The following is a 16105-nucleotide window of genomic DNA, read 5'->3' on the forward strand; positions in this document are numbered from 1 at the left end:
GCTGCTGGGACGCTATCAAAGTATTTGGGGGGGGTTAGTAAATTAGCGAGTTGCTGTCAGCCTAGTCTGACAGTTTCTGTCCTGCATGCAGATGATTTTGGGTGTATGCAAAACATTTGGGGCATTTTCAGTGTTGGATGGCTGCTGTGACTTGTCCAGCTTTCCCCTGGTGCCATTGACAGCGGGACCGGCACTGCTGGCTGCTCTGGCTCTGGAAGGTTCTGCCGAGATCCTGGGTACCGAGAGGTTAGCTGCTTTTTCTCCAGCAAATCTTGGACAAAACATGCCAGTGTGTTTTACCATCTCATGACCAAAACCAGCTTCTGAGTTTGCAGGAAGAGTGCACATCGTGTTTGGGACTTAAAATACTAAATTTCTGCTTATACAGTTAAGTTTGCATTTGAAAAAACTCACCACTCTTACCTTGATGTTTTCAATGACTAAGTGAACACATACATCGTTATACAGTGGGACTCATGTATTGATTGAAGATCTGCCTTGTAATTTGTCAGGTGTAAACAAGCATGGCAGGCACTGATGGTGTAAGTTGCGTCCCAACAGGTTTTTCAGGGCCTTTTTTCTAGCAGTTTTCTGTGGCAGCACTCCAGTCAATGTTTCGTCCATTGCATGAATTGGCATTCTGATTTCAGTGGAATGGGTACCTTATGGGAATCTTGAGTATACTGGTAATACTCTGCAGCAAAAAATGTGGGATTTTTGGCTAACGTGCATTTTTATATGATATTTTAGTTGCTTGGCTAATGGAACAAGTAACTGTGCTAAAAGGAGTCAGATTTGGCATCGTGATGTTTCCCTGCCAGTCACAAGATGGGTGTGTTATTTAACACGTCAAGCTGAAGCTGTAAGGATTTAATGTTTTCTTTTCCTTCTCTCTTGCCATCTCTCCCCCTTCCCCTCACCCCTGTAGGTGTTGGTGGAATGAGCGTTGCGTGTGTTTTGAAGAGAAAAGCAGTACTCTGGCAGGACTCATTCAGCCCCCACCTGAAACAGCACACTCAAGATACAGCTAATCCCAACATGCCTGTTGTATTGACATCTGGAACAGGGTCCCAGGCTCAGCAACAGCCAGCTGCAAATCAGGCACTTGCAGCAGGGACACACTCCAGTCCTGTTCCTGGATCCATAGGAGTTGCAGGCCGCTCCCAGGACGACGCTATGGTGGATTACTTCTTCCAGAGGCAGCATGGTGAGCAGCTTGGGGGAGGAGGAAGTGGTGGAGGCGGCTATAATAACAGCAAACATCGCTGGCCTACTGGGGATAACATTCATGCAGAACATCAGGTAAAAAAAAAAGTTCAATGTTTCCAAACTCAACACGTGAATGCATCGGGCTTATGATAGATGCTTTTAATGACGCTTTTTAAAGCTGAAGCTGGTTGTGTGGTCGGAATGGCAACAGTCGTACTTTTTGTTTTCTCTTTTTCAGGATTGCGGTGCCTTGGTAGCTATAAGCTGAAATGTTTCTGCTCTTGAGGGTGTTGAAATCCCAATTCACTCTCTGTGACAGTCAAATGCATGTTTACAAAATTTATCATTCACTTTATTGATTTTTTTTTTTTTTAAATTGGATGTGTGAACTAGCATAGGGGTGACTGTGACTGCAGCTGCTTTTCACATCTGTTGCTGTAGTTAAATAATTCTTATGTAATGCTATTACAAAACTGCCAATGCATGTAGGATGGGCTTTTACCATTCCCAATATTGAAAATCGTAGTTCTGGAAGTTGCTGGTAATGTGTTTTCCTGGTTTTCTTTTATTGTTTGTTTTGAGGGTTTGGTTTTTTCTGGTTTAATTGGGAAGGGAAGGTGCTATTAATGTGCTTAACTGAACTGAGAGGAGAACAGCCTTAACAGCATCATGAAACAGTGCTTTTAGAAACATGGCTAACTTCTTACAGCGCTTAACATTTCTAAAAGGGTCGTGGGCCAAAACATGTCTCAGTAGTAGTGTTTATTAGAAGTCTTCTCAGTAGTTGCATTGTCAGATGTGCTGTGAGTTAAACGAGGGCATGACTCACTCTAGCTTTCTGTCTATGACCTGTAAGTAACTTGTCAAAGAAGATGTGCTTCCTCTTCTAAGGGAGCAAAACTTAAATGTAAGCACATTTTAGAAATGAATTTTCCCACAAATGTCAGAGCAGCAGACACAAAGCTTTTGCAACCTTTATGAATATTTCCTGCCTCCAGTTTTTCAAATAAAAGGGAACAAGCCCTTGCTCCTCTGCTGTGCCTCCCCAGGGGGTGTGTTGCCATCCAGACATTTTAAGGCAAACAGTGCAGTGAATTTTGCAACCTCACTGAAGTCAGCGTGTATATCAACAAAGAAGTAAACCAAAGTGCACTGTTAATTTGTTCCGGAAGAAAAATCGCACGAAATACTGCAATATGAATTAAGCAGCTAGAATTTTGTAGTTATTCCCTCATTTGGAAACATAGTTATTAGTTTCAAGAAAATAACTGCATTGAAATGAGATGTAATTTTTCTGTTAACTATCCAAGTTTTCAGTCAGTAAATATAAAACTTGTTTCAAGAGACACTGATGGAAGAGATCTTAATCTGCTTTAAGTTGTGTATGAAACAAGCAAAAATTTCTTACTGAAGGGCTGCAACTTTTAGGTTTCTCAAAAACTGTCATGCAGTCTCATGTGGCAGTGTCTGGGCAGGGACTGCTTTTGTTTGGATGTTTTGTGGAAAGGTGACTTCATGAGTTAAAGTGAACGTCATAAAATTCTCAATCCTCTTTTCCTCCAACTCACACTTTAATTTCCCTTTCTCTGAAAATCCCTACAATTGAAGACAACTCACTGGGTGTGGTGGGTTGGGATGGGGAGGGGACAGAATACGCGAACCTTGCAGTCATTAAAAATTGTGCTGGTATTTGAGCTTTTTTAACTGCATTCTTTAATAACCATAAGACTTAAACTTTCACTGGGACAGAAGAATCCTACATGTTACAGAGACAGGCTCTGATGTCAGGAGATATGTTGCTGTTCCTCAGCTTGATTTACTTCAGTTACTTCTTGAGTGAAATGATGCTAATACATGCACCACTTAATGAAAGAAAAACTCATTAGTTTATACTAGTTTAAATGAACTTTTAAGTAATGACACGTATTCTTTGGAGGCAGAATGCTTCTGAGAAGGTTGTGTGGACAAAACACCCCTGGCAGGGTTAAGTGCACAAGTTTCTGTACAATGAGTTCTCTGTTTTCCACCCATATGTTCTGTGATCTGAAGCTCAAGAAATACCCACTATAATATAATTGAACATTGGGACCTCTTCTGTTCTACTTCCTGGTGATTTTTACATTGGCTGTAACGTATTTGTCCCATAGTCCTGATGTTTTGTATTCAGCATGCATCTTTGAACCAGTCGTGGTGTTTGATTTCTTCAAAGTCAACTCTGAGGTGGGGCAGTAACCCTTTTCTCATGTGTCTTACTTGGTACGGTACACTGCAGTGATTGTTGGGCAGTTTCATCTCTGTGTTTATTGCTTCAGCCTTTCCTGGGTGCCCCTCTTTCCATGGTTCTCTGTTTGCGTCGGAGATTTTACTCATGGGAAGCAGAATGCACAATATACGTAATCCTAATAGTGCCATTCCTTTTGACTTTTCGGCCACCTCTGCATCTATTGCTTAAATTATAAATTCCTTGGAGCAAGAACTACTCTTGTGCATGCAAAAATGATTTAATTCAGTTTGGGCTTAGCCAGGGTAGAATTGAATTTATCCTGCAAAGGTAGAAGTGGAAGGAAGTGCTGGGACACGCTGGGGTGGGGATCATTATAGATGTCTGCTAAGTCTCCATTTCTCATGGATACACTTATATTACTGTACGTTTGATTTTAGAGTTTCAAAGATAATGCAGTGAGGGCCTTTGCCTTGTTGCCTTTAAGACTGGTTAGGAAACTCAGTAGCTAGAAGATAATGGAAAGTCAGAAAAAATAATTATAGGTTAATGTCTGCCTAGAGCTTGGGAGGTTGTAATTAAAGATAGAGTGTGGTTTTTTTTTTTCTTTTTTCCCCCCAGTCATTGAATCCCAGTTTCTTCTTTGTTTGGTATGTAGTCAGACATCTATCTCTGTCTGGTGATATTACTCCAGTGATTTTTACCAAATGATAGCATTTCATCATGTGTTATTAAATAGTGTGTTGTGAGTCAGAACTTATTTACAGTGTCCTTGCTTTTCATTTTTTATTGTGCTGACTGTTCCTCCTTGTCATTTGTTCGTGCTTTGAGTAGCAGCTCTAAGAATTGAACTGTGAATGGCTTTAGTAGGGATGACTTAAGAAAAAGTTTCTCTGCTCCCAAGGAAGTAGATATTGTCCTCTTGTTGTGAACAGTGGCAATGTGCTGGTTCTTTTTGTGTTTTTACTTGGAAACTTCCTTTTCCCTTTGCATTTTTCCCTTCTTCTCCAGAAGGTGTGTGTGGGGGGGTGGGGTGGCAAATTTTTGTATAAAATCAAGTGATTAGAGATGCTACTATTGTTCTGCATGCAAAGGTATCAAAGATACACCAGCCACACAAATAGCTTCTAACTTCCTCTTTGCTCTTGCAGACACTGAAGTAATGGTGGAATCAGACTTTTTTTTGCTAGGTTGGAATTTGAACCCCTAAGCAAAGTTCTAGCTGTCTGTAGCTAGAAACTTAATCACCAAACTTTACATGGAAGACACTTCCATCAGCCAGGTCTTGGCTGCAAAACATAGTCTCTATCCGCAAAGAGCAGTGAGGTGAGGCTGAGTGCCAGTGTCCACCAGTAATTCCAAGATCCAAACTGAAGAGGTTTAGGCTGTCATTGATCTACGATGCTGTATTACTCTTCAGACTGTTTGGACAGACAGCTAACACTAGCTGCATTAGGGTGTTTGTGTGCTGTTTATCCTGAAAAAAGAAAAAAAGGTGGAGATTAGAACTTCCCATAGGTGAGCAAAGAGGTAGAAGATAACTCCTGGTAAGGAATGGCCTAGGTTGGATATGTCTTGGTTATGAAAGGTTGCATATGTCATTACAAATCCAAACAGCCATCTACTACTCCTAAGGGGAATTAGAAGACAGTCAAGATATTCAGCTGGGACAAGTTATCAATACTGAGCAGGTTTTTAGGAAAATTGGCTGGGTTTTCTTGGATGGTGTCTTTTGTGGCTTGTGCGTGCATGTGTGTTCTTGAACTGCGGTGAAGAGTTTCTTTGGTGGTGGTCCCTTCTGAATTACAGTGAATGGATATACTTAGACTGTCTGAATTGCAATTAGGGTAATATGGGAGTTGCTTAGTAGAAGCAAATAATTTTAGGTACTCACCTTTGAAAGCATGTTTAATCAATAATTGGAGACAGTAGAACTCTGCAGGGATCATCTTGTTGAATGTGGGGAATTTTTCACATATAGTTGGTGAAGAATAGTGAGAGCAACAGGGCTGGAACTGGGATTTATGCTCAGTTTTGGCTTTTGACAGTGTGACCACACAACTTCTTAACCAGGAACTTGAATTCAAGTGGAGACAGAAGGTCGTTCTCCTGGCAGCTGCCCTTCTAGAGCACAGCTACTCAAGCTGTGCTGCTTGCTGCTGTGGAAGTGTTTGGATTTGATGTTGTTTGACAGTGTTTGGTGCCTGTTGGCAGGCTCCCTGGCCAGAGTTTGCCTTAAAGTCGTGGCGTGGTCCTCTAAAAAGATCCTGGAAGCTAAGGAGGCAGAAGCCCCGGTATTTGTTCTTCGAAGTGAAATCCTGTTTAAGTGACAGTTAACTCTTCAGTACAGAGATTTCCTGATCTGCCTATAGAAAGCACCCAGTGTTTGAGGGCCGCTGTGGTCCAAGGCATCTGGTTTATTGTCTGTGCTAGAACTGAAGGTGTAGAGCAAGTCTTTAATCACGTACACCATGTGGAAGCACATGTGGCTCTGTTCTTAAAGATAATTTTCTGATGTATGTTTTGTTAAACCTGTTGAATTTTCATGAGTATTTCCTTGCGGCACACTGAACTAGTTACTAGGGCTTTTCTCATGTTAACACTGAAGTGCTGTGCTAACTTGATACCCAGATAATTTAGATCATAATACTTTGCTGAAATGAAATGTCTAGTTTGGCTGATGTGTTTTGCAGAGATTTCCCCTTAGTAAAGGGTTGTCTTGCAGGAGAGGAATTGGAACATTTAATTTTTCTTTAATGTTTTCTGCTTTACGTTGCCCTTTGAAAATTCCTCCTGAGATAGAAGGAGCACGAGTAGATTGGCCAAGTTGAATATTTAAGGTTGGGTATTGGAAAATCCTTCTCTTGTATAGGGGAGAAACAACCACCCTGAAATCTTCAGAAAGTTTGTTTAAGAATCTGCTTCCTCTGAATCTGTGGGATTTACTGTCCCTGACAGGCATACCTGGCTCTAGTTGGGATTGCACAAGCAACCTGATGTGCTGGCTTTGGGATTTCTCTGTGGTATATAGCCTTTGTAGTCTGCTTCCTTGCTGTGGTGCTTGCTCAAGGAGAGCAGAGATACTTTCACGCTGTTGAATTTGCAAATTACAATGCTTCAAGAAGACTTTCAAGGATTTCAGTTAATATATTGTGCCCAAGTGTGTTTTGAAGAGAGCGCTTTGTTAGAGTGTAACTTCTGCTTGTTTTCTTCTTCCCCTCTCACCAACTTTGCTTTCTGCTTATCAGCTCTTCTGTGGTTTGCTGAAGTGGTGTGACTGACATGTTTGTGCTTCTGCAGCACAGGTTGTGATACTTGTAACATTTTTGTAAATGTGTGAAACTTTATATAAGATACAAATCATATAGTGTCCTACTCCCAAACTGGCACAGTTAATTTCCGCTGGTGATCAGAAATCTCTTCAAGCAAGAGCTGCTTCAGAGCATTGAATCTAATGTTTCTGTATCTGAAAACTTGTTTTTAGGTGTATGCTGAGACGATTTTAAAGCTGTCTTCTCTGAATTATGATCTTGCAGGTCAGCAGTGAACAAACTTGTCTTTGTCTGCAGATGTCATGTGATGCTGCAGTCCCTCCCATTAAGTGATATGCTCTCAGATATCATGTTACTCTTCTTCCTTTGTTAGGGGTAACTTTTGTTCTAGGACAGTTGTTTTTATTGGGAGCATCTGGCCATGTTACTTCCCCTGTACACAAGTGGTGCTTCAGATCTGGATTCTGCACTGGGGTGAAACTCAACTGATACTAAACTCTCAAATCTTTGCCCTGCTGCCAACAGTTGGTGTGGCATGGGGCAACTTGCATCCCTTCTTTATGGCTTTCTCCCTCTGAATTTAAACCTTGGAAGGTGGGAGTAGGGGTGGGAGTGAAAGGAAAAGCTCTCCTGGGGGGTCAAATGAGCCAGATGTTGGTGTATCCCCAAGTGCTTGCACAAAAACATTGATCCAGACATGTACCCGGGAAGAGGAACATCGTTTTTTCCCAAGGTGTTGCCAGCTCAAGCAGGGCAGAATTGAGGTTGCTTCTTCTGTAATCCAATTTTTAGGAATTTTGCACCCCAACAAGATATACCTGAGACATCGCAGGGTAACCTAAATTCCATGTTAATGAAGTGCTACCCTTGGTGAATAAAATCTGAGGAAAAACATCATTAGCAAACTAAGCTGAGCCATTCTGAAAGGCTGCCTTTCTTGCATTTATTTCTGTACCCTGAATCATTAATCATCTTGGCTAAACGCCATGTAAGGCATTAGTAAATCTGCAGTTTCAATAGCTTTTTGCTTTGAATGCTAATGGTAGTAGCAATTCTAATGATGAATCCTTTACTACAAAAATAGTTAAAGCACCTAATCCTGTCTAATATTTGTGACTTCACATTCTTTCTTTACCAACTATTGTTATAGGAGAGGACTAAAAATAGTGCTGTAATCAGTTGATGAAACGACATATTTTAACCCTGGATCTAGCTGTTAGTGGCAAGCCTGTTGTTGACAGTGTGCAGTGCTTTTCTTATTGTCAGCTGGTAAATATTTTTTTTTTCCTCTCCTAGATACTATGTATGTGTGTATGTATGCACTCAGAGTAGATATTTTTTAAATAACCTGCTATGTGAGCTGTTCAAACAAAACAAACAGGCAGTCTCCCACAGCTGAGTAGGAGGCATTTGTTTCCATCTTAAATTTGTAAACCTTTGGTTAATTTAAAAAGCGTTTAACAACTTGTGAGTATATAAATCAAGTGCTGTAAAGTATTTTGGCTGTTCAACCAGCTATATGTATTTTTTTTTTTGTTCTCTCTATTCTAAGGATGCTTTATCCAGGCAGCAGCCTGAATGTTTTTGGTGTTTTCTGTTCTTACTACCTCAGTCCTGGTGTTCTGGTAGTAATGTTGACCTTTTTGGGGAATGTTTTACAAGAAAATTAAGATTATTCTTTTTTAATTGGGTGGGGGGAGGCGTGTTGGGTGTTTGTTTTTTTTGTGGTGTGGTGTGTTTTCCTTTTTTTTACATCTTTTACCAATTGATCAAGTCTCAAAATGTGAAGGCCTAATGGATGGAAACTTTACGTGACACTTAACTTTTCACACTTGCAGAGCGCACATGAATTAAAAATAAATATCCAAGTAGTAATCACACTTTTGAGGTGCTCTAGGTAAGCACCTGGAACGTACCTGTGCAAACAGGGAGAACTGAGAATCTCTCATCTCTTCTTACAGAAACAAATAAATGCTATTCTTCTTAGGAGCTGAGAAATTGTAACATTTTGATCTATCCAGGCAAGTATAAAACTAACATGATTTCCTGCATTTCTCTGCTGGAGTAGTAAAGCAAAACAAGTGGTCTCATAGCAAGGTGGTCCCATGAAGCTTGGGCAGAGAGCTCCCTCCAGGCTTGCTGGGAGCACAGCCAGCATCAGCAGAGGCTGAGGAGTGAGCCCTTCCTGGGGATTTGTGGTCCCAGCACCAGGCTCTTGCCCATGCTTTTGTTTGCCAGGATGGCAGATAAGTTCAGGATGCTTCACCCACAACTCCTTATGATAGTGTCTGTTGGATACCCTGGAGTTCATTTGCTTGGCTGGCAGGACTGAAGGCTGCAGTCGGCCCTGGAATTTACTGTAGATCAAAGACATTTTGGAAGCAGCCATTTACATGTTCCAACTTGATGAAATCCTGTCTTTGCAGTGCCTAACTTACCTCAGTTTTAGCAGATGCTGTTCTGGGGTGTTTTTATTTCCTGGTCAGAAGTAGAATTGGGGGAGAGGGGTAGTGAGAGAATAAGTGTTCTAATCTAAGGAAGGGACAGCTGGGTGCTAGATAGATCCTGGTGGAAGAAAGTGCTGGGGAAGGAGAAAGGCAGCCTTTGAAATGGGGCCACATGGGGAGTAGCGTTAGGGAGAGGATAAACAGAGAAACTGGAGAGCTGAGGCTTACAGAAGCAGCCTTCTAGTTTGCTCTGGTTACCCTATTTAACATAATTGGCTTAATAGAAATAGATAGTAACAGCAACAGAAGAGGGTTTAAACTGCTAATAAATTCAGATATTTTATCTGTTTAATGCTGTCCAACATAAAAAATAAAAATCATAAACCCTCAGACTTCATGGTGTACTTTTAGAGACAACTTGTTTAGATCATCAGCTAGAGTATTTCTCAGAGGGTTACTTGTCAGTTTCTTTTTCTCCAAAGGACTTTTCTAGATGGTTTGTTTGTCTGTTTTTTCTCTTGTATGTTTGCTTTTTTTTTTTTTCCTTCTCCTCCCTTCTTTATTTAATTCCACCTGTCCTTTCTTTTACTGGGAAACACCACTTGCGTAAGGAGGAAGAAAAAATCCTTTGTGATTAAGAATGAAATTTAGTCTTTGATAATTTTGCTCTGTGTCTGTCTAGGTGAATATAAATTCTACATAAATGGGGATTCCTTAATATATAAGGTTAGTATACAATCCCCTGACAGACCATGAAATATAATACAGTATTACACTTTGAATTTATATGTAAAGGTCATAGTAGCAACCATATTTGCTTAATGTAAGTGCAGTGTTAACACTGATTGTTGACATCAATATTTACTTAAAATTATAATTCAGCTACTTTGCTGGTAGCTATCACTTTAGGAAAAAACCCTTGGATTATTCTAGAATAAAAAATGTGGTACTGGAAGTCCAAAAGGTAAATAATACTGTTGCTCTCATGTTAATTTTTTAGGTCCTTCAAATTCCTGTTTAGTAATTGTAAGGACAGTTCAGGGCCACAGTTCCTGTTAATTTAACTGACTGCAGAATTCCTTTTGACAAGTGCCATTTAGCCCTGTGGGCCTTGTTGTTTGCTATGTTAAAATCAACAGGAGTTTTCAGTACCAGCAGTGCAGTGTGTCCTATCAGGTGCTTTTTTTATTGCTTCTTTCTGTGGGCACACTGGTGGTTTTGCAGGTTTCCCTTCTCACCTGTTACTGCATTCCAGCTTTTTAGCACTGGGGACATCAGGCCCTGTTTTGGGATGGCTTGTTAGAGGTGTAACAGGAGAGATTTGGTCTTGGTCTCTGCCTGTAAATTGTTCCCTCCACTCTCACCCTTTCGTGTGGGTCACTGAGACCCTTGGGTCTTTGGTGATAGCTGGGATAATTGCCTGAGTCCGCTTTGCTCTTCTGTAAGAGACAACTTCCAAAGCTTTTAAATACAGGCTATATCTGTGATGGGGTATGTTTCAGGGGGCCTCAGAGGCAAGGAAAAGTGTCTTGCCTGGGTCTGTGGTCTGGTATGTGAGCGGAAGGTCCAGTATCAAACAGTACCAGTGCATAGAACATTTTTAGCTGCTGGAATATTGCTTTCTGTATTTGTTGTATAGCTGTATAAATTCAAAAGTGTTGCAGATACATACAAGGACTAGGGTCCGTGTACCTTTGGGATCAGAAAAGCATTTGCTTCTGAGTTACAGGCATTGAGTTTTACAATGGTGAGGCCTTCTAATCTTACTTGAAAAAAGAAAAAAGCTGTAATTGTCTTGTGTGTAAGGTGACTACCTGACATAAATAAGGTGTGTGCTGCTTGAGGGATTGGAAAATCCACAGTGAATATGTTCAGTGTAGAGCTGCTGAGAAGCTCCTCTGCTGTGCAGGAGGTTGAGTTTTGAAAGTGGCCATTGACCTAGAGAGAAATTGGTTTGTGTTGTTGCAATCTGCAGTAGGTGAGAGCAGAAAGCGTTCTGTGTTTTATCTTGTCCTTTCTCAAATAGGTAGTGTGTATCTGCTATTGAAACTTGGAAAGGCCCCTGTAGCCTCAGCATGTATGAGGCCAAGGGTTTTTATTCAGGACACTGAAAATAAGATTTGGAGGTCTGACCTAGAGTGACTGTGTAATGAGTAATACAGCTGTGTCTCGCTTTATCGCATGTTTTTCGGTGCAAAGGTGAAAATTGGTTAAGAGGCCTTTTGAGAGACTGAATTGACTTCAGCCTCAGTGAAGCAAAGCAATCCTGTGGGTTTACTTCAGCTTCTTGGTGTGGCTCCTAGTTAGTGTGCTGGGCAGCTCCGCTTTGGGGTGCGTGCTTCCACTGTGAAGGCAGAAAATTATTTAGGAGTCAGTGAAGTGGTTATAAGCTGTAGTGTGTTACAGTGACATACATTCATATGTTAGCCTGTGTGGAAATTACTCTTCTTGAATGAGATTCTCATTAATTTCAGTGGGGTTGACGTAATTTCTGAGTGCATATGCAGCATTTAACATGAAGGGGAGGAATATTCTTGTGCAGTGGAATTGCTTTGTAACTGTCATTCAGTAGCAGTGTTGTTGATGTATATAGAGCCTTAATTTTGTTAAGTAGGATTCAAAAGCAAGCTTGCTGGTTTTCTGCATTATCAGAAAGAATGAGTGCTCTTGATAAGGTAGGGAGGTCTGTTGCTGATAGCTGGCAAGGAAGGTGCACTTTGCATTTTGCTTTGCAGAGGCATAGTATGCCTGGAAGAGGCTGGGAATGGAGGTGCAACTGAGATTTGCTGATGGCTGGGAGGAGGAGTCTGGTTTTGTTGGATCACTTATGAAGCAATTGAGACTACAGCTGGCCTCTCTTGTGGTTCTTGATGTTTCTTAAGATCACCTCTTCCTCCAAGGAACCAGGTTGTCCTATTGTATCCAGATGTCAGGGCATTGCTCCCTTGGCAGCCACTTTATTTTGGCATTGTCTTTTGGATTTCTTTCAAACCTCTGGTTTAGTGGTGAGTGAGATTTTGTGGTAATCAAATCATTGATGTCAGTGCTCATCTATGAAGAGGTTCTTTCTCTGTGGACCTGCTTGTTTCTAGTATTTACAACATCATGGCTCTGCTCTACATGTCAGTGTAGTTAACAGGAATAAATCCCGATGAGGTGGAAGCCCATATATATTGTTCCATTTCAGAGTATTTGCCTGCCTTTTGGAATACTAAGCTGTAGAAAGTCATGCTACTGGCTTTATGTTCTGCTGTTTCAGAAGCTATTTGTTCTTCTTTTGAAGGGAAATAAAGGAGCCCTGGGATACTGTGCATACCATGTAAGAAAATGAGGTGAAAAGATGTTGCTATTTAGTATTATAGAAGTGGGGAAATGAGAAGAGGACCTTTTGGGTACAGTCTTTTAAAACTGAATACTAAACTAGCCTGTATACATAGGCTATACAATAGATACAATGATCAGTGGTGATAAGGGAACTGTGTGACTGAGAGGAAGGGCCTCAACATTGGTGATTATATATGGTTTGAGCATACAGTGCCTGAAAGTAAGGTGGGAAGATCTGACTTAGAAAATGGTTTTGTGCATAATTGTTAGAATTGAAAGAGAGGTGATTAGGGGTGTGACTTAAAACATCTGTAATGAAGAATAACCTCTTCTGTTACCTGACCTCTGATAGCAGATAGAGAAGCCAATATTATTTTTGTTGTGCTTTTGATAGTGACTGAGGTAAAATATGTTTGGGAAGGAGATGGAGGCAGTCCATTTCTGCTGTACGTCTTTTAACAGGGAAATTAGGATGGCAATTTGTGATCTAAGACGTGTTTGAAGGACAGCTTCCTTCAGACCCTTAAGAGAGGAGTAAAAATAATAGCGTGCTGTTAGGTGTGCAGTCAAACCAACCAGGTATGAAACAGCTGGAGTACATTTGGCTTTCATGTTTATCCTGCTTTTTGCCTTTTAACACTCTTATCTTGGTCTCTGTATCACCTCTGTAGTAATTAACTATCATGGCATCATTGGAAGGCAAACATGCTTCTCCACGCTGGAAACGGACAAATGGTCAACACTGAGGAGAGCTGTGTATGCTTACTGGACTGTAGCTCTTGGAGAAACAGGAATTGCTAAAATGTTGTGGTTTCTGGTGAAGGATTGTGAAGTTCTGTTGAATGCTTTGACTGTGATGAAGATTATATTGTTTCTAGTTACACCAGCTGTAGGTTCTCCACCAAGAATTCAGGCCAGCATGGGAGCATGGCTTCACACATGGATGTAAATCACATATTCACGCTGCTGTAATTGGTTTAACATAACACATTTTTCTACTCAAGACAAATGCTTGAACAAGACACTTGTGAAAATGTTTCTGCATTGAATGTGAACAAATAAAATACATGGGTTTAGCGTTTTAAAAGATGTTTGGTAGGGTAAGGGTAACCTTGTAAGTTGCTCAAGTACCATAGAGAAGGGTGAGGGAAGGGGCCGAGGAGTTCATTCTTGTTTGGAAACTGCCTGCATGTTCTGCACAGGGCTTTGACCAGGGATTTTAATGCAGCTGTATTATATATACATTATAATAAAGCTGTGAGAGGAGCTCGCTTGGCAGCAGGGAGCTGATGGGGCTGGGATATGACCAAAACAAAATAGAAATCTCTTTTAATATCCTTTTGATTTATGCTTGGAATGTAATGGTTATATTTTTCTAGCAGCTTTGTTTTGAGGTTTGCACAGCACAACATCCACCTTTGGGAGTTTATTTGTTTTGGAGAAGGTGGGGGACATGCACTAAGCAGTCCCTGTTTCTCCACTGGCACTTTCCACAGCACCGTGAGTCCTGGATCAGTGTCATTGTGGCTGCATCTGTGATTTGCTGGGGTATTGCTTTAGCAGTGAGGGTAAAGAACATCACCTACTGCATCTCTTTGTATAGCTTCTCTATTCCTCCGGTGTCTCATTGAAACGGTAATTTGCTGCTGTTAGAGCTTTTGTGGCTTAGCAAGTCCGGGGCTTGCAGCACTTTCTGTAAGTTCAGCTTGAAATGCTTCATGGAAGATTTTGGTCTTGCTAACGTCTGTCTCACATGAGGCAACTGATATACCTTAGCTGGCAGATCAGTGAGTTGACAGTAAAGTCCTTGGCGTTGCCTGGTGCTGTGGTTTCTGGAAGGTGGAGTCCTGTTTTTACTCTGTGTGTTCATGGTTGATACGATTAAGTCTCATCACAGAAGGTGGCAAGACTGAGGCATAGCTGAAAATAACTTTGAACTGAGATAGAGTAATAAGAGAATACCTTATTTTTAAACTGTGATTCTGAGTGACTGGACATTGAGGATTTGCAAATTACATATATGTGTAGTAACATACTGTTAAATTATCTAATAATCTTTTGCAAAGTAGTATTGTCACAGAATAGTAGAAGGATTCAGACTGGAGGGGACTTCTGCAGGTTATCTATGGTGCTTTCCCTACATCTGATATTCCTAGGTGAGGTCTATTGAATCTTGTCTTAAAATTGAAATAAAGTGTAATCACAACAAAGTCTTGGCTTGATTCTGCTGGAAATAGTGTCATGAGTATCAGAAGTCAGGGTTAAGGTCAGTGAATGCGGTGTAACTGCTTACAGCACTGGTCCCTGGGAGGGTCATGTGTGAGCATTTAAACCAGTTGGGTTTTTGTCCTATAAATCACACACTAGGCATTATTGACCTCTTTTCCTGGGCCTAGAGGAGGCTGTGTCCAAGTCACCTGGTACGTCTTCAGCGATGACTTGACTAAACACTGTGTATTAGTCTTCAGCATCCTGCAAGGAGCCTATGAAGGACTGCAGTGAATAGAGTGTATGGATTACTTGTAAATAAGTGTTCTGTAAAACATTACCCCTGCTCAAGCAGAAAGGTGTATCAGATCTGTTGAGTAGCAGGGATTATGTAAACATTGAGTAGGAGGCATGTAGTGTTGCCTATGTGCCACTGTACATGTTTGTGGCTGTTGTAATAAGCACTGCTTTGATACAGGTGTGTTACCTGAGGAGGACAATAATTTAGTCTGAATCCTAGCACATGGTTGAACTTCTGTGCTTTGTCCTCAGGTCCATAGTTGGATGTTTTTCTCTCTTTGGTATGTGTGCTCAATGGCTGTGTCTTTAGGGACTTGTCTGGATGAGATTTGGGAATGAAAATCAGAAGTGTTTTCTTGCATTTTTAATATACCTGACTTGTGTAGCTAACGGTTTTAAGTTGCTGCTTTTTTTCTGTTCTGATTCAATCAATTTCATCAAATCATGGTCCAAAACAAAAAATGACACAACGGCCCAAGTATATGTATAGCCGCAGGTCCTCTAGGTGAGCAAGGCCAGTGTCAGTGTCACCTCCCAGGGCTGTCCCTTTGCTCCCACAGTGCCCGAGCTCTGTCCTGCCTGAACCTGGAAGGACTGCTTCACTACTGCCTTTCCCTTGCCTGCCTTGCCTTAGCTGGCCAGTCTTGGGGTCCTTAGCGTAGCCATGGAGCTGCATGGCTGCTGTGGCACATGCTGCCAACTTCCTGAGAATGAGGAAAAAGTCATATTCCATTAGGGGTTTTCTTAAGGTGCTTTGCATCCCAGTCTGTGCTTCTGGATTTCCAGTTTGAGATGCTGGGGGTACAGTAACTAAAATAGGCAACTGTTCTTAAGGCATTGCCTGCTCTCCTTTCTTCGTCCCCTGCCCCCCATTTCAAATGGCGTTATTTAATTTAATTTGCTTTTTGGTTTCTACCATTGTTTTTCTCTTTTGTATCAATGTAACTTGAATATAAGACTGCCTGTTTTATACAAGTCTTTACTTGATTTTCACCTCAAAGGAAATGATGCTGACTCGCTTGGTTATGCATTGGCTCCCTCACCTGAGATCATGCATCTTACTGTGAAATATTAGTTCTTGCAATAAACTTAGCAAAGGCATTTGCGTTATACTTTGTGTGTCT

General features: G+C 41.1%; 1 protein-coding gene across 15 annotated transcripts in view; it reads left to right on the forward strand.

Moving 5' to 3' along the window:
• Positions 1–16105, forward strand: part of PUM1 (pumilio RNA binding family member 1) — a 78568-nt gene that overhangs the window by 3376 nt on the left and 59087 nt on the right. For 12 of the 15 annotated variants that reach the window (XM_037381907.1, XM_037381909.1, XM_037381919.1 and 9 more), the window contains exon 2: positions 929–1302. In XM_037381907.1, coding sequence (XP_037237804.1) covers positions 940–1302 — 363 coding nt within the window. In that variant the 5' untranslated portion in view covers positions 929–939. Of the gene's footprint in view, positions 1–928; positions 1303–16105 lie in introns of those variants that run through there. The other 3 variants (XM_037381921.1, XM_037381922.1, XM_037381920.1) reach the window with 2 other exon arrangements.

This window comes from Falco rusticolus, chromosome 3, assembly GCF_015220075.1.
Source record: "Falco rusticolus isolate bFalRus1 chromosome 3, bFalRus1.pri, whole genome shotgun sequence".
Lineage (NCBI taxonomy): Eukaryota > Metazoa > Chordata > Aves > Falconiformes > Falconidae > Falco > Falco rusticolus.